This window comes from Micrasema longulum, unplaced genomic scaffold, assembly GCF_059751315.1.
Source record: "Micrasema longulum isolate JH-2025_06_02 unplaced genomic scaffold, ASM5975131v1 h1tg000093l, whole genome shotgun sequence".
NCBI classification, from domain to species: domain Eukaryota; kingdom Metazoa; phylum Arthropoda; class Insecta; order Trichoptera; family Brachycentridae; genus Micrasema; species Micrasema longulum.
Genome location: NW_028277299.1, coordinates 261,214 through 287,583, shown reverse-complemented (window position 1 = coordinate 287,583; position 26,370 = coordinate 261,214). Strand labels below are relative to the sequence as shown.

The 26,370-nt window shown below is 34.5% G+C and overlaps 3 protein-coding genes across 10 annotated transcripts in view; 2 read left to right on the top strand and 1 right to left on the bottom strand.

The window, feature by feature from the left end:
• Positions 1 to 690: 690 nt before the first annotated feature.
• Positions 691 to 12,368, top strand: LOC148284749 (putative RNA-binding protein Alsin2). Of its 2 annotated transcripts, none has more exons than XM_088235488.1 (7): positions 691 to 924; positions 1,122 to 1,216; positions 4,600 to 4,698; positions 6,628 to 6,846; positions 8,038 to 8,250; positions 8,892 to 9,085; positions 12,043 to 12,368. In XM_088235488.1, the coding sequence occupies exons 1-7, from the start codon at positions 864 to 866 to the stop codon at positions 12,122 to 12,124; spliced, it is 963 nt and encodes a 320-aa protein (XP_088091614.1). In that variant the 5' UTR covers positions 691 to 863; the 3' UTR covers positions 12,125 to 12,368. The 2 variants fall into 2 exon arrangements, with proteins under 2 accessions (XP_088091614.1, XP_088091621.1); XM_088235495.1 differs by lacking the exon at positions 691 to 924 and adding an exon at positions 2,100 to 2,163 and having other exon boundaries at positions 1,140 to 1,216.
• Positions 12,369 to 14,709: 2,341 nt separating this feature from the next.
• Positions 14,710 to 15,842, bottom strand: eIF3i (eukaryotic translation initiation factor 3 subunit i). The gene has a single exon (XM_088235480.1). The coding sequence runs from the start codon at positions 15,775 to 15,777 to the stop codon at positions 14,788 to 14,790; it is 990 nt and encodes a 329-aa protein (XP_088091606.1). The 5' UTR covers positions 15,778 to 15,842; the 3' UTR covers positions 14,710 to 14,787.
• Positions 15,843 to 17,757: 1,915 nt separating this feature from the next.
• gw (trinucleotide repeat containing adaptor protein gawky) overlaps positions 17,758 to 26,370 on the top strand; it is a 44,494-nt gene continuing 35,881 nt past the window's right edge. For all 7 annotated transcript variants that reach the window (XM_088235472.1, XM_088235466.1, XM_088235451.1 and 4 more), the window contains exon 1: positions 17,758 to 17,896. The gene's annotated coding sequence lies outside the window, so the exon portion shown is untranslated. The remainder of the gene's footprint in view (positions 17,897 to 26,370) is intronic.

Genomic DNA, 26,370 nt, shown 5'->3' with positions numbered 1-26,370 from the left:
ATTAAAAAGACCAAATAATAATTAAAACAATGTTTTTGCCATGATGTTTCTATAGATAGATTTTTTTTCTATAGATTTTTGATGTTTCTATAGGTATAGATTTATTTATAAATCGGTCGACTCGCAGTCGTCAAGCATTATTTGTCGGAAAGTTCAACTGCTTTCGATCACTATATAATTAAAATACTATTTCAAGTTTTATTCTAATTTTATGTATAAATGAGTCAATCATTTTTAGATATCTGCGCACCATTCAATTCCTAATCCATAGTTTTTTCTTATTATTATCTAGTTCATCTTCCAACAATTCCAAATACATCTTGGTCAATAACCATATTTCATATTTTCATCATCAGAAATCATATTTTTCGCGAACTCGCTCGCAACAAATGCCGCGCCGTCGTGTATTTATTTTCGTAGCGGTGACGTGTGAACTGCGGCTGAGTTTTCGTATTGTCCCAGCGTTTATGTTCTGCGCGGTCGAGGTTGTCTACGGAGCCGGGACATGACAATATTGTCATATCCATTGTATTGTCCACGTGTAAACAAGGCTTAACCTTGACATCACCAATCACAAAACAAGCAATTTGGAGCTGCCAGTTTTTAAATTCAATTGTAGTTTCATTTTTTTAAAAGTTACTACTTATATACTCTCAAAAATAGTCACTCATTAGCCCTAAAGTTAAAAATAAGGCTGCCATTGTGGCCGCCATATTGCTCGCCACTGAGGTTGTGGTTGACGTTTTCTATTAGTGAATTTTACTAGCATATTGAATTATTAACCGAGTATCGTAACAATTTCTAAAAGGCTGTTTCGGACAACCTTTTTTCCTCAATAATTGTATTAGCTTCTTCGCAATACGATGTCAGCGCAAGAACAGATGCGAGCTATGCTCGACCAACTTATGGGAACAGCACGAAATGGTATATCTTTTGTTTTCAATCCTACGATAATAACCTATGTCTGTATATTTTTAATAATTCAAACGAATTTCTTCATTTTTAATAACCTTTTTTCTTTAATATAAATCTGACTTACATCTTATCTTCTGGAACTCCTTCCCGTAGACTTTAAGATCGCATTTTCTTCAAATTTCATGGTCGATTTGTTTTAATTACAGGGGCCACCGGCAAATATCAAGTGAAATTCTCAGACAGCTCAGTTTGCAAGAGCTTTCTCCTGCAGTGCTGTCCACATGAGATCCTATCGTCCACGGTAACTTTCTCGATTTATTCAAAACACCCCTTCTTCCAAAGTCCTGTGGAACATCATATTCATTAACGATTTTATACCATCCATGCCTTTTCATTGTGTTTAACCTCTCTGTCACCAGTTTGGAATGTAATATCAAGCAGTAATTAATGGGAGGTTCAAGTTATTTTGTCAGCATGCTTTTTTGCTAGCCATCTATTAAAATAACTAAATTTCCCAAGCATATGAACTCGGGGATCTGACAAAGGGGCCTTCAGCTTCTATTACAGCTTGAAATAATTGAAGGGTTGGCCTTCTGGCTATCTGTTACATTGAATTATAATAAATATATCCAATTTATTTTCACTTGCATCAAATTTTGACATTGAAATGTACAATCAAAATATTTTCCACAGATGAGTTAACCTTTTTGCTATCGGAATTATACCCACAAATTACAAAAATATAGTATTGATCAAAATCGGCTTAATGTCGAAATGAATTGTTAATCTATTTGGTATTATTTAAAATAATTAATAAAAAATTAGTGATTTATACTGCAATGTAAAAAAAAGGAATTTTCCATTATGGAAAATATATTTTCCTTGGAAGGTTGCGTAAAAGGAGTTAATAAGTATCTGGTACTAAGTACAAATTCAAATTCCAAAAAATGTCTGCTTTGTAAAATTGTAGCAAGAGAAAAATATCGTTATGTGCAGTATTTCTGGTAGTAAAAAGGTTGGTATTAATCCGTTCTTAATATAATCTCCTTTGACTAACAAACTTCCGTTTAGTGTTGATTATGGCTTGATATTAAGAGGCTCGTAATGGCTCTACACTTTCGTTTAATTATAAATGGAAAAAGTGTTAATGTTAGCACTAATACTGGTACAATATACTTTTTCAGAAATGACCGTCACATTATCTAAAACTTGAGGATAGGGCAATGTTTGATAAAGTTAGGCTGTTCTGTAAGTACCCTGCCGTACGTATAAAGCTATGTTGTAACTAGGTTATTATATAATATAAACATTTCATCTTTGTGTATTGTAATAACCAATTCACAAATGAAAGCTATTTCAAACATCTCTCCGGTAACTTGTACTGTTACATACTGTTTCTGGTAAGTAAAATGATATTTTGTATACAGGAGAAGGAAGGGAACTGTTTAACTGCCGTGTGTGAGGGTATGTAAATAGACGACATTCCTTCTCTGTTTGTGTTTCTCCAATATTCACTTCTCCGTATGTCATCATCCAGGAATCCGTATTATGTAAATTATACATGTTCGCCGATATATTTTACTTTTCAATATGGAAATTGGAAAATTTATATGAAATTTCATTACTGTTTTACCGACAAATTAAATTTTTGTACAAATATTCCAATTTTAAAATGAAAAATGAGGAAGTTCAGTGCTACGGGAAACTGGATGCAAAAAGTTATTTCTATTTGACAGCTAAAATTAGAATATTTTATTGTAAAGTAAAGTTTCTCGAAAATTCATGAAAAAAATAATAAAAATTACCTACTTTGAAACGTCACAGATTCTTGTGAATAAAAACCAATCAATTACATTGTTACTATGTGTCGTGAAAGATTTCCTGTTTCCGGGAAGCCGGAATCATTTCTTTTTTGACGTTTAGTGTATTTTGACAGCTTCGTGGTTCTAATTTTAAATGGCAGCGCAACTCACCGACGACAACTCGTGATGTCACACAGGCTAGGTAATTTTAAAAACAAAACTTTAAAAAAATCGTTGTGATGATAATACGATACATTAAAAAAATATTTGGTCTAGTTTGATAGTCTATTCAAATAACCACTGAACTTCCTCATTCAAGTTGACTGCACATTTCGGCATACATCGGTTAATCTCCTACTTCTATGGTAATCGAGGGCCTGATACGGAGAATATATGAACGGATCTCCTCCTAATGCATTGGGTAACAAATTTCTGTAATTTTACCCACACAACCACTGAAGAGGATTGTGCCAGTATTATGTAAGCTCACATTTTATTTCTGTATCATGTTAACGTGTTCCGACGTTTCCCTTCTTGGAGTAAGTTTCTTTAATTTACTTTATGGTCATTATTTTCTGTAGTGTTTATGGATAGTTGAACTTACGATTGTTGATTTTCTACACTTGCGTATACATTAAACCCGCTAGTGTCAATCAGAGTAATGTCTATCTGTGCTTGTAACAGTTTTTCAAGGATTCATCGCTGGCCGCTTTCCCAACAAAATGTTTATAAATGTATGTATTTTTACAAACTAATAATATTTTATATAGGTTTCTTTTATATATTGAAAAATCAATCGTAGTCTTCCGGATTGAGTATTTTGTAATGATTTTTGGATGTACACAATGTTATGATGATTGGAGAAATAATGTTACAGCATATATTTATGGAGTAATTAATATTTTCCATTCTTCCAATAGATGTCTGAGATATAACCATCAACTGTCCACACATTTGTAATAAAACATTTAAATTTGTCGATAGGAGTTTAAATTGATTAATGAATCGATACTTCTTAGTCTCTGTAGTTCTGTTAACTGATTTCATGACTTTATTGAACACTTTAAAATAAAGGATATATAAGAAGAAAGTGAAAATAAGAAACACAATTTCCGCTTGTCTTATTAGTTAGATAAATCAATTGCTAAACTTGATTTTGCAATGAAATCATTGAAATCCATTAACTCCCAGTATATTACAATTTGTATTTGCTAATTGGGGCTAGAATTCCAACCATTTTTGTGCTATGTAGCCGCAAAATCAGTGCTGTTTTACAATAATAGCATCAGTAAATATTATGAAAAATTATCTCTCCTTTACCCATTTTCATATTGGTCATTTATTTACCTTCACTCTCTTTATGTGAATAATGTGAACATTTCTTATTTTGCAAGTCTGATTATGTCACTGTTATCGGTTTAATGGACTGCATAAATGGATCAAACTTGTAATAACATTCAGGTTCAATGTGTTTCAATAAAACATCTTTTGTTTATGTTTCTGCATATTATATAAAAATGATGTATGTATTTTGTTCCCTATTTAGTATAAGAAATGTTAGCCGATTATGTGAGTATAATAACTTTCGTCACGTTGCAATGGAACACGCTGCTCTACATATGGTGCGTCTTGGAAAGATATACTTTTATTGTTAATATTAGATTATTTAATGTATGCGATTTATTTATGATTTCATTCAGTTAACTTACTCACTCTTAGAAAATCGTTTTAATGTTCAAATTGACAAATTAATATCATGCTGTGGATTTTATCACACTTTAGTCCAAAATGAAGCAATTTCATCATTGTTATTCGGGAAGCATGCCTTTATAATTATAGTCATTAGAGTCATATTATTTATGTCTCGTTGGTTATTTTGCAGCGAATGGATCTCGGAGATTGCCCCAAAATTCATGACTTAGCACTTCGGGCAGATTTTGAGCAAGCTTCTCAAACCAAGGATTATTTCTATGATATTGATGTAAGTAACATTGCATAAAATATCCTAATTATTATTATTTTCATTATAATTATTTTTAAACGAAGACAAACATTACTAACATTCATTCTCGTCAATATTTAATGTCAAGCCATTCTAAAAACGGCCTCTGTGATGTTCCGGGTTTGATTCCCAGTAATAACACACAAATCAAATATGATTTTTCTCAAGCCTGGGTCCTGGGGTGTTCACCACTGTAATTAGGCCTCTTGGCCTGTTGTGGTGCAAAAAAAAGATTTAAAAGAAAGAAAAAAAGAAAAAAAGATTGAAGAGATTTAAAACAAAAGGACATTAAAACATCATAGTAATGTAAATAAAACTAAAAATAACAAATCTCCTCTCTAAATACGATCTATTAGATGGTTTTTAAATAAAATATTCTAGTATGCCCACAAAGAAAAAGAAAATTCGTATGTTTATTTGGTTCACCGACAGGCACTTACACATTAACATAGGCTTATTAAACATTCGAACCCACCCTACACATGTCTTTTATTTTGTATTGCTTTTATATTTTAATAACATTTACAAAATCTTCGGTATACTGATAAATCCCTCTAAATGACAAAACAGGAGAAAACAAGTTAAAAATCCAGTTATATGTCATTTTTCTAACTTTATTGATCAAAAAACCTCAGGTTTAGTTTCAAAGTTAGCATGCATAAAAACCCCACTAAAAGTACTTTTTAAAAAGTTTTCTGGTGAAAACAATTAATTCAATTTTTCAAAACCTTATCTATTAAAACAAATCAAAGGTACTAAAATTGTTTTATGAGTATGTACCAGGTCCAAAATATGAATAAGGAAGACCGGAAAAGACTTTTGCCGATTCAAACATTCAAATAGATTTTTCTCAGTATTGGCGATAATGCATTTAGAGGGTTTTGTCAGTATGCTGGCAACATCATGAACACATTTTATGCGGGCTTCACTACAATGTAACAGGTTAACGCAGCGGGGGAAAATCAGCAGAAAATCAAATAATTATTTCTTTTAAAAATCGCTACATCTAAAGCAAAAGTTATTTTTCATGAATATTTTGAATACACACTCACCATATACTGCTTACGATAATCTAATAAAAGTAGAAGTCAAATATATTTATATCACGTCATAAAAAATACATAGGTCTTTTTCATTTACCGAATGACGAACTAACAACAATCAATATTATAAAAAATAAAATCTGAAAATGTCCCCATTCTGGTCACCAATCATTTAATAAAAATGTGTGAAAATAAGCCAATTTTCTTACGCATAATCTCTTATGTTTCACATAAGAGTTGTGTATGTAAATGAAAGGACAGCTTATCTTCCTTTTTATAGAAAGAGTTTTTCTACTGGCATTTCCTGGTCGAACTGCATTTTAATTATAATACATGTAAATAGTTTTATTCCACTTTTATTTATAAATTTTTACCAGTAACTGGGTTTCGTCGTGACTGACATCGTCAGACTGGTCATGTCGTCAGACTAGTCTGACGATGTCCCGGTGATGAAACCCGGTCACTGGTAAAAATTTGTAAATAAAAGTGGAATAAAACCAGATACGTATTTTTATTATTATAATTACTTTTTATAGATTATTTTGTAGTGTTATTTGGAGCGTTGACTTGAAATACTCAGATTAAATAATCAAATCGATAAACCTTTCTCGCCTTTAAAGTGGAGCTGGCATAGCGGATATTTCTACCCTTCCCGCCCGTAATCACCAGTCGGGCGTGCGGGAAGACTACCTCTCCCCCATAAAGTGAAAAGAATTTATTTATTATTAAAAATATTCAAGTATAATTTGTTGAAGCAATGAGAAATTAAAAATGCTTTTAAAAAACAAAGTTCACTTAACAGATGTCCCCGGTGCAAAGATGATATTTATATATATATAGGGTTATAATATTTACTAAAATACAGGCAACCGAGCATCTGCAGGCATTCATCGGGGATTGCGATCGGAGAACGGCGGCTGCCAAACTTCGGCTGGCCGAGACACAGGAAGAGCTGTCCGCCGAGGTGGCCGTAAAGGCCAACGCCGTACATGAGTTGGCGGAGCAGATCGGCAAGAAACTCGCCAGAGCTGAGGCTCTTGGAGAGGAGGGTCTCGTGGAGGAGAGCTTGCACCTCATGGAAGAGGTACCATCCTACTCTTAACATCAGTGTTTTTCAACCTTTTTGAACACGCAGCCCCTTTATTAGTTTTATAAATCAGGCGACCCCGCCAGGATCTTAATTTTATTCTACTACTCGTATTTCTGTAATTGCGAGGAGGACGTGTTTAATTTTCTTTCCACTGAGATTGTATTATTATTAATTGAGAAATAGCCGGGCGCAACGGACCGGTAGCCTTAGTGGAATTAAATTTTCATATAATTGCCGTCTTTTGGGGGAAAAGAAAAGGAGAATATCCAGAGCTAATAAGGGAACCCTCGAAATTATAAGAGGCCGTACGCCACATCCTACCATGTAAACTAACTTTCTCTTCAATATTGGACATAAAAACTGGTGGCTTCCATGGTTTAGATCCTTGACTCATGCACAAAAGGTTCCAGGTTTGATTCCCGGTAAGAACACAAAAAAATTATGTGATTTTTCTCAAGCCTGGGTGTTCTGTGCTGTAATTGGGGCAAAAATATTATTTAAAGAGGGAGTTTTTTTTCTTCTTCCATTTATTATTTTTTCCTACATAATAAACAATGATTAAATAATAAAAATAATGTGACCTCACTATGGATTGAGTTTAATGAGAAAATAGTTTGATTATTTGTGTCTCAAAAATAAAACCAGGATTCAGCAAATTCTGAACAAAAAAACAGTCACAGCCTTCTCACTAAAATAGTTGTATTTTAACTGTAGTGTAGTAACTAAAATCCTCATTTACCATAAAATATTTACAAATCAAGCAGGCAATGGTAAGATTCAATTTTCGCACTTGGCTAAAAATAAATTACACAATATTCTAAGTGATTAATAATCAATATTAATATGCAAGAGATACTCAAAATGTGATCTCTTAAACCAGACAATGACTATATTTATATATATTTAAAAAATATATATTTACACCTTTTATCAAAAATACAATTTTACATTCACTTTGCCCAGCTAGGCAATTACATTATAATATATGATAATAGTAACAAATTAATAGAGAGCACAGACTAATAAAATATAATATAATATTTGATAATATGTTTACGGGTTTTTAAAAAAAAGCGCTGTCATAGTAAAATAAATATTATTATTATATGCTTTGCGAATGCCTGGATTTGCATATTCCTTTCTCGATTTAAAAAAAAAACTATTACACTAAATGCAATTTTCCAGATTGAGGCGCTGCGTAAAGAGAAATTAGAAGCTGAACAAGAATACAGAAATTCCATGCCGGCGAGTAGTTACCAGCAACAGAAACTGCGAGTTTGTGAAGTCTGTTCCGCTTACCTCGGGATACACGACAATGATCGCCGCCTCGCTGACCACTTTGGAGGGAAACTTCACCTTGGCTTCATCACCATCAGAGAAAAGCTCTCAGAATTACTGGTAAAGTATTTACTATTTCATATCCTATGTACGTGTGAGGGTGAAGTGATGTTTCGGAAGAAACTTATAACCCACCTGTTCTCTAAATCATTTGAATAAATCCATAGCATGTACAAAATAAATTGTTTTACTTACGTTATAATATTTAAGTAATAATTATATTCATATAATCACTTTGAAAAACGCCCTTGAGGATATGGTGAAAAGTTATTCACAATAATAATAATAAGTACTTTACTCTATGGTAGGAATAAATAGCCCTTTTTCTTTTAGAAAAGTTAATATTCAAGTTATTATTTATCCAAATATTTAAATTTTCAGACCATTTTTTTAAATTTGAGTAAACTGTGTTGCAAAAATTGGAATCGAGTTGTGGTAGAGTGGGATTGAAATCCACACCACTAACGGTTAAAAATATACCTATTTTATTATTACATCTGTTGTTTTTTTCCTGATAAAAACATAATTTAACTAGTATTTTGTGTTAAATCACTCAATTAAAATGTCTTCTAACAAAGTAAAAGCTTTTCAAAAGGTACATATGTATTCTAAAATCAGTCAGCACGTTATAATAATTAACGTAACATAAAAAATTACAAAATTTCGATTTTTATAATAAAATGTGTCTATTCTTATTACAGCAAAAGAATATTGAAGTGCGACGTGAAGAGAGGCGGAAACAATATAAAGGGGAAGACACACGGCGGGGCGGCGGTGGCGGTGGGGGTGGGGGAGGTGGCGGCGGGGGCGGAGGGCGCAGTCACTACGTGGGGGGCCGGGAACTGGACCGCAGGGCCCGGCGACACCGCTCTCGCTCCCGGGAGAGGAAGGAAAGGTGATAGATTGTTCATTGCTGATAGTTCATGATTAAACCACGGGACGCGAAAAGGAAACGTAACAGTTTAAAGCTCCAGTGTAAAGCTATGGCTTCCTAAAAAGGCGGTGCCATTATTTAGCATTCATGATATGCTGTGATGTGGGCGTAACAAAACAGCCCGCTTAACAGTGACCGGAGATGTCAATTTAAGGAAAGCGATGCCATTATCTAGGCGTCGTAATCATCTAATTTTGTTAACTAATCAACTAATTTGACTAACTTATTTAATTTAGAAATGTAGTACTATGGAAAATTGACTAACTAGACAACTTTAGCATCATGAGTTGGTATATTTGGTAGATGAAGGCTCATCGGAAGTCGAAAGCTATCATTTGGAGGAGAATGAGATGCTTAAAAATCATGCTACAGAGTGTGCATTTCAAAGTTTAATCCAAATTTTCAATTTTTCATAATTTTTTTGCAAAATCAATCAAAAATTCGTCATTTTTGATAGTCCCAACCATGTTTGCACTCATTAAAAAACCGCTAAGACAGCCGTCCTGCAAATGACAGCATCGCTGTTTGACTTCTCTAGGAAACATACATTATCTGGTTCATACAGATGTTTTGATGACATCGTCCACCGCCAAATGATGGTCGGTAGATGACGGCACCGATCCCTTAGGAAACCGTAGCTTGACCTGTTATCTATTTGTGAACTCCGTATGTTGCAGAAATTTGAAATTGTGTAAAGGACAAAGTGTTAATTGTTCTAGAAAGTTTAGTTTAGTATATTTTTTACATAGGATTTATTGAATCACTTATAAACGTCGATAAATTATAATAAATATTACAATTCAACAATTAGTCAATTAGTCAACAGACTAATAAATTTAAATCAACAAACTAAAATCAATAAATACAAATCTAATGCCAAGCTATCTTGTTTGGGAAATATTCTTCGACTCTATAGTAGCTCTTTTCAAACAGCCTGTGCTTGACAAAATCTTTTTGATGGCAAAGCCTGAATTTCAAGAGGTACCTTGTAGAATCGTACGCAGCTGGAGGCAAAAGAATGATTAATTTTTTGCAGTCTAGTAGTGGGCACAACTAGCATATCTATATTTTTCGTGTTCAACCTATGAAAATCTCTGTTCCGCTTAAAATCATCAATATTTTTATGTACATAGATTAAGGTTTTGACAGGCGCCGTGGCGCAGTTGGTTAGACGGCTATCTGTGAAACTGGCGTCGCGGGTTCGATTTCCGCCAGTTGCAAGAAAAAAATCCAAGAAAGATTTTTTTCTCAATTGGTCTGGGTGTTGTGGTGTATTTTTCATTACCTTCTTCCATATCCCCTCTATTCCACCTGCTGACAAGCCTCAAAATAGAGGCTTAGCGGGTTATTCCTTTAAAAAAAAATAAAAAAAGGTTTTATAAATATATTGACATGTGACTGTCAATATATTGATTTCTTTTAATTTATCTCTAAGCGATTCTTTGGTAATATTGTTAATTGCTCGAAAAGCTCTCTTCTGCAGCACAAAAACAGGATCAATATCTGCAGCATTTCCCCACAGCAGTATACCGTGAGACATAGCTCTATGGAACTAACCGAAATAGACCAACCTAGCTGTTTCTACATCAGTAAGATGTCGAATCTTTTTAACAGCGTAGGCTGCAGAACTAAGTCTACTCGATATATGTAGACCAGCTATATGTAAACCCCATTGAAGCTTAGAATCTAATTTTATGCCCAAAAATACAGTAATATTCACAAGGCAGGCGCTGTGACTCAATTGGTTAGACGGCTAACTGTGAAACTGGTGTTGCGGGTTCGATTCCCGCCAGTTGCAAGAAAAGAATCCAAGATTTTTTTTCAATTAGTCTGGGTGTTGTGGTGTATTTTTCGTTACCTCCTTCAATATCCCAACTATCCCACCTGCTGACGAGCCTCAAAATAGAGGCTTAGCGGATTATTCTTTTTATTTAAAAAAAAAGATCTAGTTCTTTGTCTTTAAATTTTACATTCAACATAGTTTGTTTGACATTAGGTGTCACAAATCTTATACGTTTTGTCTTTTTTCGTTTAATAATAAATTGTTGGAATTAAACCAATTCAACACCATGGATATAGCATTGTTTATGTCATCAATAGCTGATTAGTGTCATTTTACTTTGGATAGAATCGATGTATCATATGCACATAATACAATCTCCTGATTTTTATTTACAAGTGAGGTAAGTCTTTAATATAGACAAGGAATAGGAAAGGTCCTAATATGGAACCTTGTGATACACCCATTGTAAAAGTTGATCTTGAGATTGTGTACCAGCTATATCCACCCTCTGGATTTTTTCACTTAAGTATGAAGAAAGAAGATTTAATGCAGAACCTCTAATGCCATAGTGGTAAAGTTTCCTGACCAATGTATCATGCTGAACACAGTCAAATGCCTTGGACAAATCACAAAATATGCCAATGGCATCGTGTGATTCCTCCCAGGCATCAAAGATATGTTTGATTAGCACATTATGTTCAATTAACAAAGGGACAGCTTAAGTTATTTACGACCATACCTACATATACATATATTAACCAAAACATGAAATACCACTTTTTTTATGTCCTCTTTCCTCTCCTGAACAATTTAAACTTTGCCCCTTAACAACAAATTATATTTCTGCCGGCGAAATGGTCTAGTTAGGCAACTGGCATGGGATGCGATTATTTAAGTTTACATTCTTTACTTTAACATAAATATTTCAATTTGTTGACCATTTTTAGTTTGTCTTGATAGAAATATGGATTCAGTTACAGAAATTTATCCACCCACTGCCTTTTTATTTTGAGTACCCACTTCATTACATAGAGTAATTCTATTTTTGTATAATATTTGAGTCTTTCCAGTACTTGCTATGTCCTTGATGTAATATTTACATTGAAAATAAAATAACATATTTGTTACTTGGCAGGAATGATCGCCGTTCTCGCAGTAGAAGTAGGGACAGGAGACGTTCGCGTCGTTCACCATCCCCTCATCGTCGGAGGGACTAACCCCCGTTTTCTCGCCCCCCTCCTTCGTCTGACAATCCACAATTTTGGTCTCTGACTTGAATTCTATAACCTTATACATAAAGTAATGATTACTTTCCATCAAATGTCTTCACAATTCAAATAAACATAATTTTAGAAATGTACCTTCAGCATAATTTGTGTAGGCACTTATTGTTTGTTGATTTTTAATGTTTATATTGCTCTTCACTGTTTGTAATGGAAATAAATCATTTAAATATTTCAAGAAGTTTTTATTTTATGAATTAGATTAATAATATAAGTAGATGTGTATGGAGATGGTTGAAATTTATAATTAACATTGAAGTCCGACAACGGACGCAGCAGCCTTCTATAACGAGCGTCTTGAGGATGCGGCGGTGGACCTGGCTTGGTAACGTGATGCAAATGCCTCAGGAGAGCCTAAACCCAAGTTGCCTCTTTAAAACTGCGGGCACGCGCCGTCCCAGGACGCCGTCCAGAAGACCGTCGATGACGATCTTTCGACTTCATTCGGCAGAATTAAGGGGTGCTGGATTAATGTGGGAGGAGGCGAGAGTGCTGACTGGCGATTGGGTGGTGACTGGTGATGTCCACATGCTCCACTTAGGAGCGGATGTGGAAAAGGAAAAAAAGGAACACCAACAAATTGCAAGATATGTTAAAAATAGAGAAAACACTAGAAATATAAGTCAAACGGTGGTGGAAGTGCACAAGTTAAACGAAAGCATATCCAGACAGTTTTAAAATATCAATGAAAACGACAAAGGATCTCAGAAATTGATACCTATTATACACCGCTTGACAAAAAAAACGTTAAGCCCACCAAAGAATTAATTATTCTTGATAAAAATTTTGTTGACTTATTTGAAGGACTCTAAAAAAATCTTACTCATAAATTGTATTTAAAAACTACCAATAGTTATCAGATTACCTGAACCTCTGACCCATTATTATTATTATAGTTGGATATTTTAAATAGTGCCATTTTTGTGTAAATCACCTCAAGGGTGCATTGTGGTCGTAATTAAACAATTGAGGCATGTTATTTTTAAATACATATTTGAGATGTGGGTACTTTTTGGTTTATTTTACATGAAGACATTTTACATTCATTCAACAGATTGAAAATATATTCGTTTTTAGTGAATTTGCCTTTTTTTAATAATTTGTAATTTATTTATTTAAGGAAGCAAATTAAAAATTCCTCAAACATTTCTTCCAAAACTTGAATCAAGTTTTTTTTTTTTATTCTGCCGTGTTTTTGTCTTTTTTCCCCCAACTTTTCCTTTCATAACTGCCCATATTTTTTTTATCTGGTTCTAATCAGGGCTATTCCCATTTGCCAATTTAATTCAGTGATGTGTACCAACAATAAAATTTATCAAGTAGTTACAGAATGCATTGAAATATTTGTACTCACAGTGCGGGCTCTATGGCATGGTATAGAAAATCTTGAAAACCAGGTCAGCAGTGTGCAGTGATGCCTTGATTGTTGGAAAATATTGATTTCCCAACACTTTATACTGAATGGAATTAATCATACCCCGTACGAAATTTAGCAGTCCCAAACCGTGCACTGTCATACATTCCCATATTATGACGTAGGGTGAATGCTTGGCACTTTCAATCATTTTCATGTTATGTTAAGACAGGACTGTGACATTTTAAAATGTAAGCATTCTAAAAAGGTGTCTGTCCTTATATGACATACAAAAAAGAAAAAAAAAAATTCTAGAAAGGGGTGCAGCAAAGTCAGAGGTTGCAGTTAGGCGGGTAGTTTTATTTGTCCAGCGATGCATATAGAGAATATCGTCGGGTTTCTGGCACGAGCTAGTAACTAACATTTCATTTATCGTGACATATTGCACATAAAAAGCTCATCCCAAATCAGCAATTTAAATAAAACCACAAGCAGAATATTATAAAACATTTTTTGTATTTATAAAATAAGTCATTTTTTATATACTTTTTAAACAAAGATTATTTGTTTGATGCCATTTATGAATCTTCTTCTTCTTCGTTTTTTCATGGCCTTTTCACATCTCAATTCGGGTGTTCTGGCCAGTGTCGAGTATTTTTGTTTTTTACATATATACACATGTTTTAGTAATATAATATGTACAAGTTAGTATGTTAGTATTTAATATAATATATACATATAATAATAAAACATATTTACAACTTTACACCATTTACAACTAGACATAAGATTTTAAATACACGTTTATTGGGTGGGGACAGGAGAGTTAGAATATGAATAGAGAATGGGATATTAATATCAGAGAGGTCGGATAGGAAATCAGGATAACAATCATTTATGGGGCATCTAAAAATAATATGGTTTAAATCTTCCTCATCTAGCCCATTTATGAATCAATCTCATTATTTAAAAGTTTGTAGTTACCAGAAACCCGACAATATGTGAGTCGTCTACTTCCAAAACCCGCTATCTCCTTATAGCGGCCATAGGGAGGTGGCGGATTTTTAAAATAGTTGACTCCTGTCTCAAGAAGATATTATTCTCCATTAAAAATAAATAACATTACGAAGGATAATTTAAATAGAATCGCATAAAAAGAAAAATATTTTGTTTAGGGAAAAAGTTTAATAAAAATATTACAGACCAAATATTATTGATATTCATTGCATTTAGTTAAGTTGATTTAGTCCCTGCTATAATCAAATGAATACTCAAAGTAAGATTGATCGAATGTGTGGAGTCGAGTGAATCCATCTTCCCCTCCAGAAGCGTAACTCTTTCCATCCGGGTGGAATGACAAACTATTGATGGGACCGAAATGACCCTTTACTCTTCCAAACTCTTCTTCAAACACCATGTGGAAGAATCTAGAATCGAACTTCCCGTGCCTAGTGGAGGTGGTGGTTACGTCCATGGCGTCCTGCCCTCCTCCGAGCACTACATGATCCAGGATGGGGCTGATGGCAGCCGAGTTCACGGGTCTCTCCGTCTGGTACTCCTTTAGTAGCTCGAGTGACCCCGTATCGAATAACTTGGCAGTGTGATCTTTGCTGGCGGTGACAAACATTGTGTTGTCACGAGACATCTGCATATCGTTAATGCTTCCAACATGTTCCTTAATAGTATGAATCTTCTTCCCTGTCCTGAGGTCCCACTGCCTGATTTCTCCATTTTCGTGACCTGTAATGAGAACTTCATCCAGCGATCCCCACAGCACGGAGGTAACTTTGTGGTCGTTCACTTCCCATTTCAAGATGGGAGAGTGAATATGACTGGAGTCGTCCACATTTCGTGTGTCGATGATGAAAACTTCACAAGGTTGCTTCATAGCTTTGTCTGTAGAGTATGCAGCTTGGTTAGCGCTGTAACTGAAGGCGCAAGTACGAACTGAAGAATTCGTGTTTATAAGGCCGATTTCTTTACCAGTTTCGCAGTCCCACAAGCGACAAGAACTGTCTCCGGCACCGGTTATTACAGCGGTGGAATGCCAGTTGACGTCGATGCACCAAACAACACCACCGTGCCCGTTGAAAGTTCCGAGGCGTTCGCCGTTCAATGCCCACCATACGTTCGGCTTGGAATCCTTAGCGGCGGAAAACAGGAGATCACCTTCGCGATTATATTTTATTTGGGTGATAGCACGTTCGTGCCCTTGCAATAGTAGAGGCTTCATTGTGTTTTTAAATGCCGCTACGACGGACACAACGTGACAAAATTTCTAGTAAGCTAAACCAAAGCAAAACGTCAGAAAGAAGGACATAGACAAGACATACATAATTAGGTACAGGACATAGACAAAGAAAACATTTTTTCTATGGGCTAAACTATTTGGTTTTTTTATGGCCTTTAATACACGAATAAAAAAAATATGACTTTTTCGTTTTATAAAAAGAAATTCTTTATGATTTTCCCAAATATTTAATTTAAAGCGCCATTTTCAAGGAGTTGTAAATAACTCACTATTAGAAAATGGGAATCAAGTTGGGGTAGAGTAGGATTCGAACCACGGACCTTTGAGCCGTTTATCCGAGACACTAGCTACGGGACCACAACCTGGTTGACGAAATACGATTTAGGCTGTCCTTTCCACAAATTACAAACTTTTCATTATTTTTGCATTGTTTTTCTGGACTACAATAGACCAGGAGTCTCAATTAAAGTGGTGAATTATAAAACAGAACACCTAGGCTTGAGAAACATCATATTTAATGTTTGCAATCTCAAGGGGAATTGAACCGGAGCTTGAAGCAAGCGTTTCAGTCATCTCTCTCGCCTTGTTCCTAATGGTATTTACATCTACTCGTGTACATATCTTTAAAATTACATCACCTGTACCTCCCTAATGCCACTCAGCTAAATCATTATTCGCCTTTGTATAGTCTGTCAAAATTGAATGGAAAACAATAAAAACTCGGTGGACGATGCTCTATTTCTTTTTTTTTTTAAATTTATACGTCTTCATTTGTTTGCGAGAGATTTTGGCTCCTAAAAACAAGAATAAGAAATTCAAATAATATACGCGATGATGAAACGACCAACAAAAATATGGTGTTTTGAAGATATTTCTAAAAGAGGAAACACACAAAAACATATGCGCTCTTAAGTATTTTCTACTCTTCATTGGACCTACAATAGATGGATTGGGGAAGGTGGTGTCAAAAGTAACAGAGGTGTCAAATGTTACAATTTCTCTATGTTTTTAAACATTCATTAGGTAAAGAAAAAAACCAGCTATCCATTGGACTGGATCAAAATATAACGATGAACGCTATTTTAATTTAAACGCAGTTTGACAGTTTCGGTTTATTGGATAACGTCAGATTTTGGAGTAGTGGAGTAAAAAAAATCACATTGTTATATTTTTACATCTATCCCATCCAACATATTTGTTCTTGATGATTTGATTGTAAAAGGATATTTAGAATATTGTTTATTTACATACCAAATAATATATATTTAAACGGATTTTTAACAGTTCAAAAAAAAATAACCGTAAATCTATATGGCGAAAACTTGCAAATATTATAAAAAACAAAAGGTGTCAACAGGAACATGTCAATTGTGATAAATATTACAATTGACACCTTAGAGATATTATTAATGTGAAACTATTGAATTTTTTTCGGCCTCGTGAAGTGGTCAGTGCGTTTGCCTACCATGCAAGAGGTCTTGGGTTCGATTCCTGGCATAGTTGACTTGAAATATTTTTAAAGGTGTTTTTACTCTAGGATATTTCATAATCCCTCGACTGAAACCCGAAAGGTAAGGCTAATAATTTTAACGCCATGTAATAAAAATTACCAAGATACGCTGCGATTAGTGTACCAGTGTATGCAGTGCCATATACACCATTAGGAGTGTAAAGGACTAATACTATTACCATCACCATCCTCTCACTATTTTTCCCGTGCAGAGAGGTTGGAACGCCACATTTTTACGTTTTTATCAAAACATGTTAATTTTTTTATCGTTACTTAAAAATTATTCCAGTTTTTTTACATATGATCATAAATTTTATTAGGCCTTGACCTAGGGATTGGAGATATGTCAATATAAATTCAATTACATTTATCAATACCTATGCAACAAACGGCTTGATGAATAAATCTTTATGGTTTGATTACTCAAAATAACAATTTAGTTTATGGTTGTTTCCGGTGCCGAATGTTTACGAGCGTTTACGAAGTTTGTCGAAGTTTTCAATGTCCCTTTTCATTCGTCCTTGTTTGGTGAGAGATTGAAGTGTTGTGGTGACAAACAATTGTGTATTTCTGGAGATATCTTCGTCAAAGGTTAGTTATTCTTCCTTTATTTTGCGCTAATTCTCTCGATATGTATTATACACATCGCACCTTCTTCGTATACCTAACTTCTAAAATGGCGTCCACACCTAGAGATCCACGGTGCAAATTGTAAATAGTGATTTTCCTTTGCAACGAACCTTTTACGCGTTTTTTTATGGTTTGTGTTCTTCGGATATTTGAAAAAAAAATGGACTAGTTCGTTAGTCTGACATAAAAATAGTTAACTTTATGGGAATAGCTATTTTTTAGTTTTCTTAGTGTTCGTGTTGATATGTCTGCATGTATATGTTATCTATTCGAATGTAGGTTTTGTGGATAGTTGACTCGCATTTAAAATTGGACATTATTTGTTTGACAGTAGGGACGAGAATTGTGTACATCTCGACTCGCGCACACACAGCCATGTTTTGTATGTGCTTAGATACGCCTAGATGTAATATGATACACTTTCTTATTTCAACTTCTTCATTATTCCATACCTGCGCGATCATGAGTGGGAATATTTTTCATTTTTTAGGATTTTTTAAATAATCAACTTTTTTCTTTTATATTGTTTAATCACCGTACCTTTATATTATTTAGCAACGATAGCAGTTATATTGTCATTATTACGTGCTGATGGGAATTCACAACTTTGTATTATTTTCTCGATTCTCAGTAGATTGAACCGTACATAGATTCTGTATTATTTGTGTTCCTGTTTCCAGAAAATTGGATTACGCAAGCGCAGAAGGCACGGAATATTATGTAGGATAAATAATTTATACATAAATACCAATCATAGTCATCTATTATACCTCTATGTATTCTGTAGAATAGCGTTTTAGTCGCCTTTTCAGTGGATGAATATGAAACTATTAATTTGTTTCAACAGAAAGAGAGAACATTTTTGAGAAGGCAATATGGAAGTCTAGGCATTAACATGGCTTTTGATCTGTAATCGGCTGGTTTAAGTGGCCACTTTACATACTTTGTAACATTCACCATTCTGCCTGTGTTTAAACTTTATTGATGTGGAGGAAATGTGAATGTCGTACTCGACACACTGTTGATGAAATTAAAATATATAACTGTCAAGTTCAAAACCCCCATTTTCTATCATTGTATATATTACTATTGTTCGTGAAATTGGTTCCAAAAATGTCTGTTTTTTCATGTAAATTATTGTGACCAAAACATATAGTAATAAAGAATTTACACTGGTTGTGCACGTTTACTATGTGTCCAGGCGGATGAAGAAAACAGTGCTGTATATACAACCGGAACCCTAGCGAGTGTTTTCGACTCGATAGCTGCTCGGGTAAAAATATGAAAAAAAGTATGGAAATCGAGTGGAGATAAGTCAGTCTCGTTTTGAAGTGGTGGGCGCGTTCGCCCACTATTCTTGAGGTCCTGGGTTAGATTCCTGGCAGGGTGGATGTGGAATATTAATTACAGAGGTTGTTTAAACTGCAATATTTCATTGTTACCGGACTGGCACCTGAAGCGTAAGACGGATCACCTTACATGGATGTAACAGATGATTGAAATACGCTACATTTGGTTTACTAATGCAGTGCCCTATGCACCACTCAGTGCGTTTTATTAGCACGTTTAATTTGGTTTAAATTGTTTTGTACTAATTATTTTGTAGTTTTATTATCGTTTGCAACATTAATACATAATAATGTTGTGTCACCTATATTTATTTTGATTTTTACTTTTTCACAAACATGAATTCATTAAAAACCGCAAGATGCATCGCCGCCACCTTAGAGTAATAATACGCCACCCGCTTATAGAGTCGCCCGTACGGACAAAAACCATTCTTTGATTATTATCAATCACGAAGTCAACTACGGTTTACAGCGATACAACGGGCCGACGGATGGGGCTGGTCGAGAATTGCTAGCGCAAACCAGATAACCGTTAAACCAAAATTTTGGAACGCTATTGTTCTATGCCAGTGGTGGCCAAACCGTGGCGCATTGCATTCTTGTGGCCATTATTTTAAAATAGGTGCCATGACGTAAATCAATTAATTAAATTCCGCGATTGAGGTATTCGTTTTCCTCTCATAAGCGAAGCAGTTCCCATTCCTATCTCTATTTTACTACCCCAAACGTGAACGAGGGAAGGTAAAAAAAGTTAGAGTTGTATGGCGCATCTCACCTTGTACGTGAAAAAATTGGCGCATGGTATACAAAATGCTGGCCACCACTGTTCTGTGCAATAGAGCAAAATGGCACACGGGAGTGAATTATTACTCCGAAGCATTGCCCATAATATAGGAACCGGTGGATCCGTACAAATATTTTGTCATACCGCACCACTTGTCTGTTGGACTTATTTTTTCCATATTTTTTTTTGTCCTAGCTTTAATTTTCCTTTTTTGTATTTTTATTCAACTGTGCCTGTATGTATTATAAAGATTCGTGTTTGCCATTTTTTGAATGGACTGAAGTCCGTTAATAAATAAATAAATGATATAATAGAAAATTATTTTGTTCATTTATGTACAAACTTGTGTTTTTAAAATAAATAATATTATTTAAAAAAAAAAAAACTAATAGGGCACTGATGATTTGATGGCAATATTATGATGATAAGCCTTAACATTGCGTCTTGGAAAATGAAAACGTTTATTTTATTTTTTACCGTAGAAAGTAATGATTAGTGATAATAACGATCGTGTGATAAGGTTATTGGGTTAAATTTATTTATGGACATAAATAATAAATATATTTTTTATAATATCATGTTTAAAATGTTTTTTTAAACCATTTTCTACCTCTTAGTTCAGTAGTTGTTACTGCGTTCGTTTGTCAACTGTAAAATACTTTTAATTAATTGCCAATTTCTTAAATACTTCCAAAGAATTTTACAGGATTAATATTTCGAGCTTCGAAATCTCTGAATGTTTTGTAAATCATCATTATTGTTCACTGTTGTTTATTTATTCACCTTACAATACATTAGTATCAAGAATTATATACAAGTACACTGTCGTAAGTCTTTTTGAGTTATGAATGCAAATTAACCACATTTTTTGAGCTAGGCATATCACAAACTTTAGTATTCTTTGAAATCAGTTAAGTAAAATATAATTAAACACCGCAGTAATTATGATGCTAGTGTTCTTTTCTTATATATTAACAGTCAAATAAGCAAATGCCACAAAAATACTGCGCATTATAATGTCAATATACATTAAGTTACGAGGATTAACCATTTTTAAAATTGTTTTGCTCTTCTCCAAAATGGCCAATTTAGACATACCACGGTGTATTTCTGGGAGTGCGAATTGTGTTAAATTGTGATCTATTTTTATGTACTCTGTGTACTAGTTACAAAAAAGTTTGTATTGGAATAGTCTCGTTTCTGACAAAATGGGAGAAATGAGTTGTTGTATCTTACTTCATTCATGCAACCCATTATTCCAACTTTGTCCTTTAAACAACTGGCCCTATTCCTTTAGCATAGACTTGTTTTTTTATGCCTTAGATCAGCTCAGGTACGGTGCGTTCGAATGTTTAATAGCCTATATCGATGTGTTGCCTGTCAGTGAACCTAGTAAACATACAATTTTCGTTTGTGTTTGTACGCTCACTGGAATATTTTATTTGAAAATGTTCTGTCCCCGCATAAACAAAGACATTAAAAGATTTTAACGGACTGTATCTCTAATTTGGATTTTAGTTTTTTATTTCTCAACAAATAATAAATAAATAAATGAAACGATTGATTCCTTTGACGGGATCGATGTCCGCCCAGTAAACAATAAAACATAATTTGATAACCTTGTACAACTTTTAAAACACTTAGTTATTTTTTGTTCAGTGTAAATGAGGGCTAGATTTTTAAACGTCCATGCTGTAAGATGTGTTGTAATCTAGCTCCTATATAATTATTAAAATTAAACACGGAAACGGGGGGCTAGAATCTCAACCGCCCATTCGCTCTGTAGCTGCAAGAGGCGTAATGATGTTTATTGTACGGCGCTCTTGAGGTGATTTTCACAAAAATGACTAAAAATGAATAAATTATCCCAAATGAATACATTTCAATTACCAGAGTGAATTAAATGAACCCATGTTCAAATTAATCAAACACTTACAATAATACTTGCTATAAAACGACCGTGTTTACTCTATGACGTTTAATTTTATAATTGAACAAGTGCTGTAAACATTTTCGAGGTTGTACGAATTGAATGATGGTAAATAGCCAACACAAAACACGTTATTGTAAACTTTAGCCCTTCCTAGAAAATGGAAGATCTTTTGTTTGGAAGAGCATATAAATAGTGACCAGACCGGGGACGGATTATTTCCCGTGACGTAATATAATATTCCTTCATTATTATTATTGTTGCTCGGCTGCGGGACGCTTCGCTCTACAACTCTATGCGTACTTGCATTACCGCCTACTGCATCCCGAGGGATGATCTCCACTTTCTCCTCCTTTTAGTCAAAAATCAACAATATAAAACTATTATGAACCTAAAAATGTACTCCAAAGTTAATGCGTAAAAAGGGTATATTTTTTCAATGAAGTCATTTTTACTATTTTTTCCTGCAGATTCCTCAAAAACTGTTCAGAAATTTACTAGAAATTAATTTTTTGACATCCTCGTCATTTTCGTCAATGGAAGAAAAATGAGTAGAAATGGCTTAAGTCCAGATGACGAAAACGATGTTTGAAGTCGTGCTTTGAGGTGTTTCAAGTGCCAACTAAAAAAAATGGACAGCCTCTAGCTCCAAAGAGGATCGTTTTTTGCATATCTTAAACAATAGCTGACATCGTTTATTGAACTGCCTTACTGGTCAGCATAGCCCATAGAGAAACCAGAAAGGCAATTTAAAGCATTAGAGCTAAGCGATGGACGATATTCTTAAAGCGGGATTAGGAAATACTAATGACGGCTACACATCGAGAAATTTTTATGCCAACCCAGAATGCTCTTCACGAATCACTGACATTAATTAACCACACTATTTAAAGTTACCGTAGAAGTGATTTCGAGCGGTTACAGCGTTGATGGTTTACAAATTAGATGTTTTTTGCAAAGAAAACAGCAAAAATGTTCCCAAATTTGTACGGTTGGCATCCCATGTCACCGTCTATACACAAAATTTTTATGCATGGCTCCAAATTCATATTGCATGCAATCTTACCGTTACCGAAGGAGGCAGCTAAAGCCCGCAACAAGCATTCCCGACAATACAGACTGAAATTTGCACACATTTATCAAGATGAAACCACGGCACAGAAAAAAAACTAAGGCATTTTCGTAAGAGGCAGTAAACCCAATGAATGAAAGCACACCTCCCTTACCTCCAGCTGCAGAAGATTTCGAAAATGTAGACGAAGAAGAAGAAGACAACGAACAGTTTGAGTCTGATTGAAGGTAGTTTTTAATATCGTTTGACATTGATTCCCCCAATTCTACATGAAAAATCATCAAAATGAAGAAGTTAAGTTCAGAAATTTGTACCTTTTTAACATCGAATTATAATAAAATATTGTATTTCATATAGTTTAATTGCCAAAAAAACCATAAAATAATTGTGACCGGTTTTTCTATACAAATACTCGTATGTGCGTCGTTCAACGTAGTTATTTTTTTTTTTCGTACATTTTCGGGAAACTTTGCTGCACAACTTAATGCTCCATTTTTTACCGCGCGCAAGAAAATATTTATTCAAAATATTATCAAATTTCCTGTGGGGTAGAAGTTCCTCATTACTTGGGACCTTATAAACCAGGTATAAAGTTACGCCATGGCATATTGATAGAATAAGAATGCAATTCCCATCCATATTCCACTAACTTTATACCATATTTATAAGTAAGGCCCTTGAAATATTAAAACATAAATGAATTAAAAATATTTTTTATTTATTTTACAGAAAAGACATAAATTGCCTTTAACATAATAGAGTTAACATACAAAATGAAAAAAACATAAAAATGACTGATATAACAATACGTGTAGATATGTAATTAAAAATATTTTAAAAATGATTATTTTCAAACACTGAAAAGTCTTAGAATTATTATGCGACTAAAAAATGAGAACTAGTTGCCAACAGTGAGATCTAAAATTGAAGTGCAAGAACGGACGCAGCAGTCTCTTATAACAAGCGTTTTGAGGATGCGGCGGTGGACCTCGTTCGACACATGTTCAATTTGAGTATGTCAAAACATGTGGACGATAGTCCTGGGACAAAACAATATTGTATTTTTTACGTGTAAACGGCTACATGTGTCCACTTCGACTGGTTCTCTATAAATGCCTAGACTTTCACATTTTTTATATATTTTTTAGTTTCTTAAGACTTCCCTTTGTCCCTTAAGCGACTGCCTGAAATGAAATCGATAGCCTATGGTTCATATAAAGCTACCGACCAACTGAGAGTGAAATAAGAATTGGAGGATAGGAAAATGTTGGCCGATTGGACGATCCAATGAGTTGGTTACTTGTTATAACATAAAGCCGGCTCTACACGCTGGCCAATACGTTGGGCAAATGCGTGGAGCGGAATGTTTATGGCTGGGAGAGCTGGCACATGCGCCGGCGCGTGATCTGCCTATTGTCGGTTCTTCAACACAGATCAGAGTGCGCTGGCGAAACGGTGGTGAACGCGTCCGCAGGTTGGCCCCGCTTTTAGCACGCTACGACTACCGAAGAGGCACGCATGTTTCCAACAAGCGCCCTTTATTTAATTTAGCCTTTAATTAGTATGGAACTGCGACTCGACAGAAGTTTTTAATTAGGAACCAGAAAAATGATAGTTTTATTATTAAAAATACTCGTTTTGAATGTAATAATTTTACCTCATTGGATTGCCATGAGTAAGTTCAGTGGTCTCTTAAAAATATTTCTGTGTATCGTACTATCATCGCTATGATTTTTTAAGGGTCTATAATTTTGAAATTACTCCGCCCGTGACGTCACGAGTCGTCGTCGGTGAGTAGTTCTGATATTTCAAAATAGAACCCTGCAGCTGTCAAAATACACTACACATTAAAACAACGGAATCCCGGAAATCTATCACAAAATATAACAACGCTGTAATTGATTGGTTTATTGTTCCCAAAAACTTGTGACGTTTCAAAATAGTTCATTTTTTAAAACCATTTTTTCATACCAAGAGAAAATAGAGTGATTTTTCTTGTATTCTTTTATTTGTTTTAAGACTCGAACCTAACAAAAAAATGTTTTAAATATTTTTATTTATCGTATTATCAGCGCTATAATTTTTCTTAAATTTGAAATTACTCCGCGTGTGACGTCACAAGTTCTCTTCGGTGAGTTCTAAATTGGCTTCCCGTAAACCGGAAATCTATTACAGCACTATCATTGGTTGATTCGGAAGAACTAGTGTCGTCGCCGCGTTCAAAGTTGTTCGTTTTTTTCTCATACATTTTTAAGAAACTTGGCCGTGCAATTGAATGCTTAAAATTTTAACGCGAATAAGAAAACATTTTTTAATTACAATTTCCCGTAACATTGAATTTCCTAATTTCATCAAAGCCGACAATATAAACCTTGAACACGCTGACGATCACATTCTAACTACTTACTAGTAAAAGTAGACACCTAACAATAGCGTTGTTGATATTTGAATACTTACATATTATACCCAGTACCTACTACCTACAATACTGACACGGTTCACGATTCCCACGGTATTTGGACTCCTTTTTGTTTACGTATGTATTCGTATATCTGCTTACATAAAATAAAACAAGGTTATAATATAAAACATTATTCATTTGAGAAGTTGTGGGTTCAACATCTCAAATGATTTGTGTCAAGAAGTATAATATTTTAGCATTGACATATTCATACATAGACATGCCCCGAGCCCTCAAAAATGATGACACTTAACTCATGCCCAAACGCTCAGTCATGCCCAACACGTATTTAGTCGTTCTTCGACCGCCAGCTACGCGTGACGTTTAGAATAGAAACAAAAATGTCTACCTGTGTCATGAAAACGTGTAAAAAACCTTTCGGATAAACATTGTAAAAAGGGTTGTGTAGCTTTTCGTTGGTAAATATTTGTTGACAACGAAGCCTTAAACAATTAATATTCATATATATGTATATATATATTTTTTTTAAAGGAAAAATAAATATTTGCCTTCTTATGATTTTCCCAAATATTTAATTTTGAGGGCCATTTTTAACGAGTTGTAAATAACTCAGTATTAGAAAATGGAATCAAGTTGGGGTAGAGTGAGATTCGAACCACGGACCTTCGGTCCGTGAGTCCGAGACACTAGCCACGGGACCACAACCCGATTTTTTTTTGTAAATGTCGAACTACGCCTAGCAGCGCAATTTGCGAAGCTCTTAGTTACAGTGATGCTCTGATAGGAATAATACTACTACTACCATCACGCCATTTCACCGTAGGGGTAGGCAGAGAGAATGGACCGCCACACACGTCTATCCTGGCATATAATCCTAG

Bases quoted from the DNA above. Each gene is read 5' to 3' on its own strand.
- eIF3i (XM_088235480.1), bottom strand. From the start codon at position 15,777: ATGAAGCCTCTACTATTGCAAGGGCACGAACGTGCTATCACCCAAATA.
- LOC148284749 (XM_088235488.1), top strand. From the start codon at position 864: ATGTCAGCGCAAGAACAGATGCGAGCTATGCTCGACCAACTTATGGGA. The intron at 4,699-6,627 runs GTAAGTAACATT...ACTAAAATACAG, and splicing joins ATTATTTCTATGATATTGAT to GCAACCGAGCATCTGCAGGC. The intron at 9,086-12,042 runs GTGATAGATTGT...GTTACTTGGCAG, and splicing joins TCCCGGGAGAGGAAGGAAAG to GAATGATCGCCGTTCTCGCA.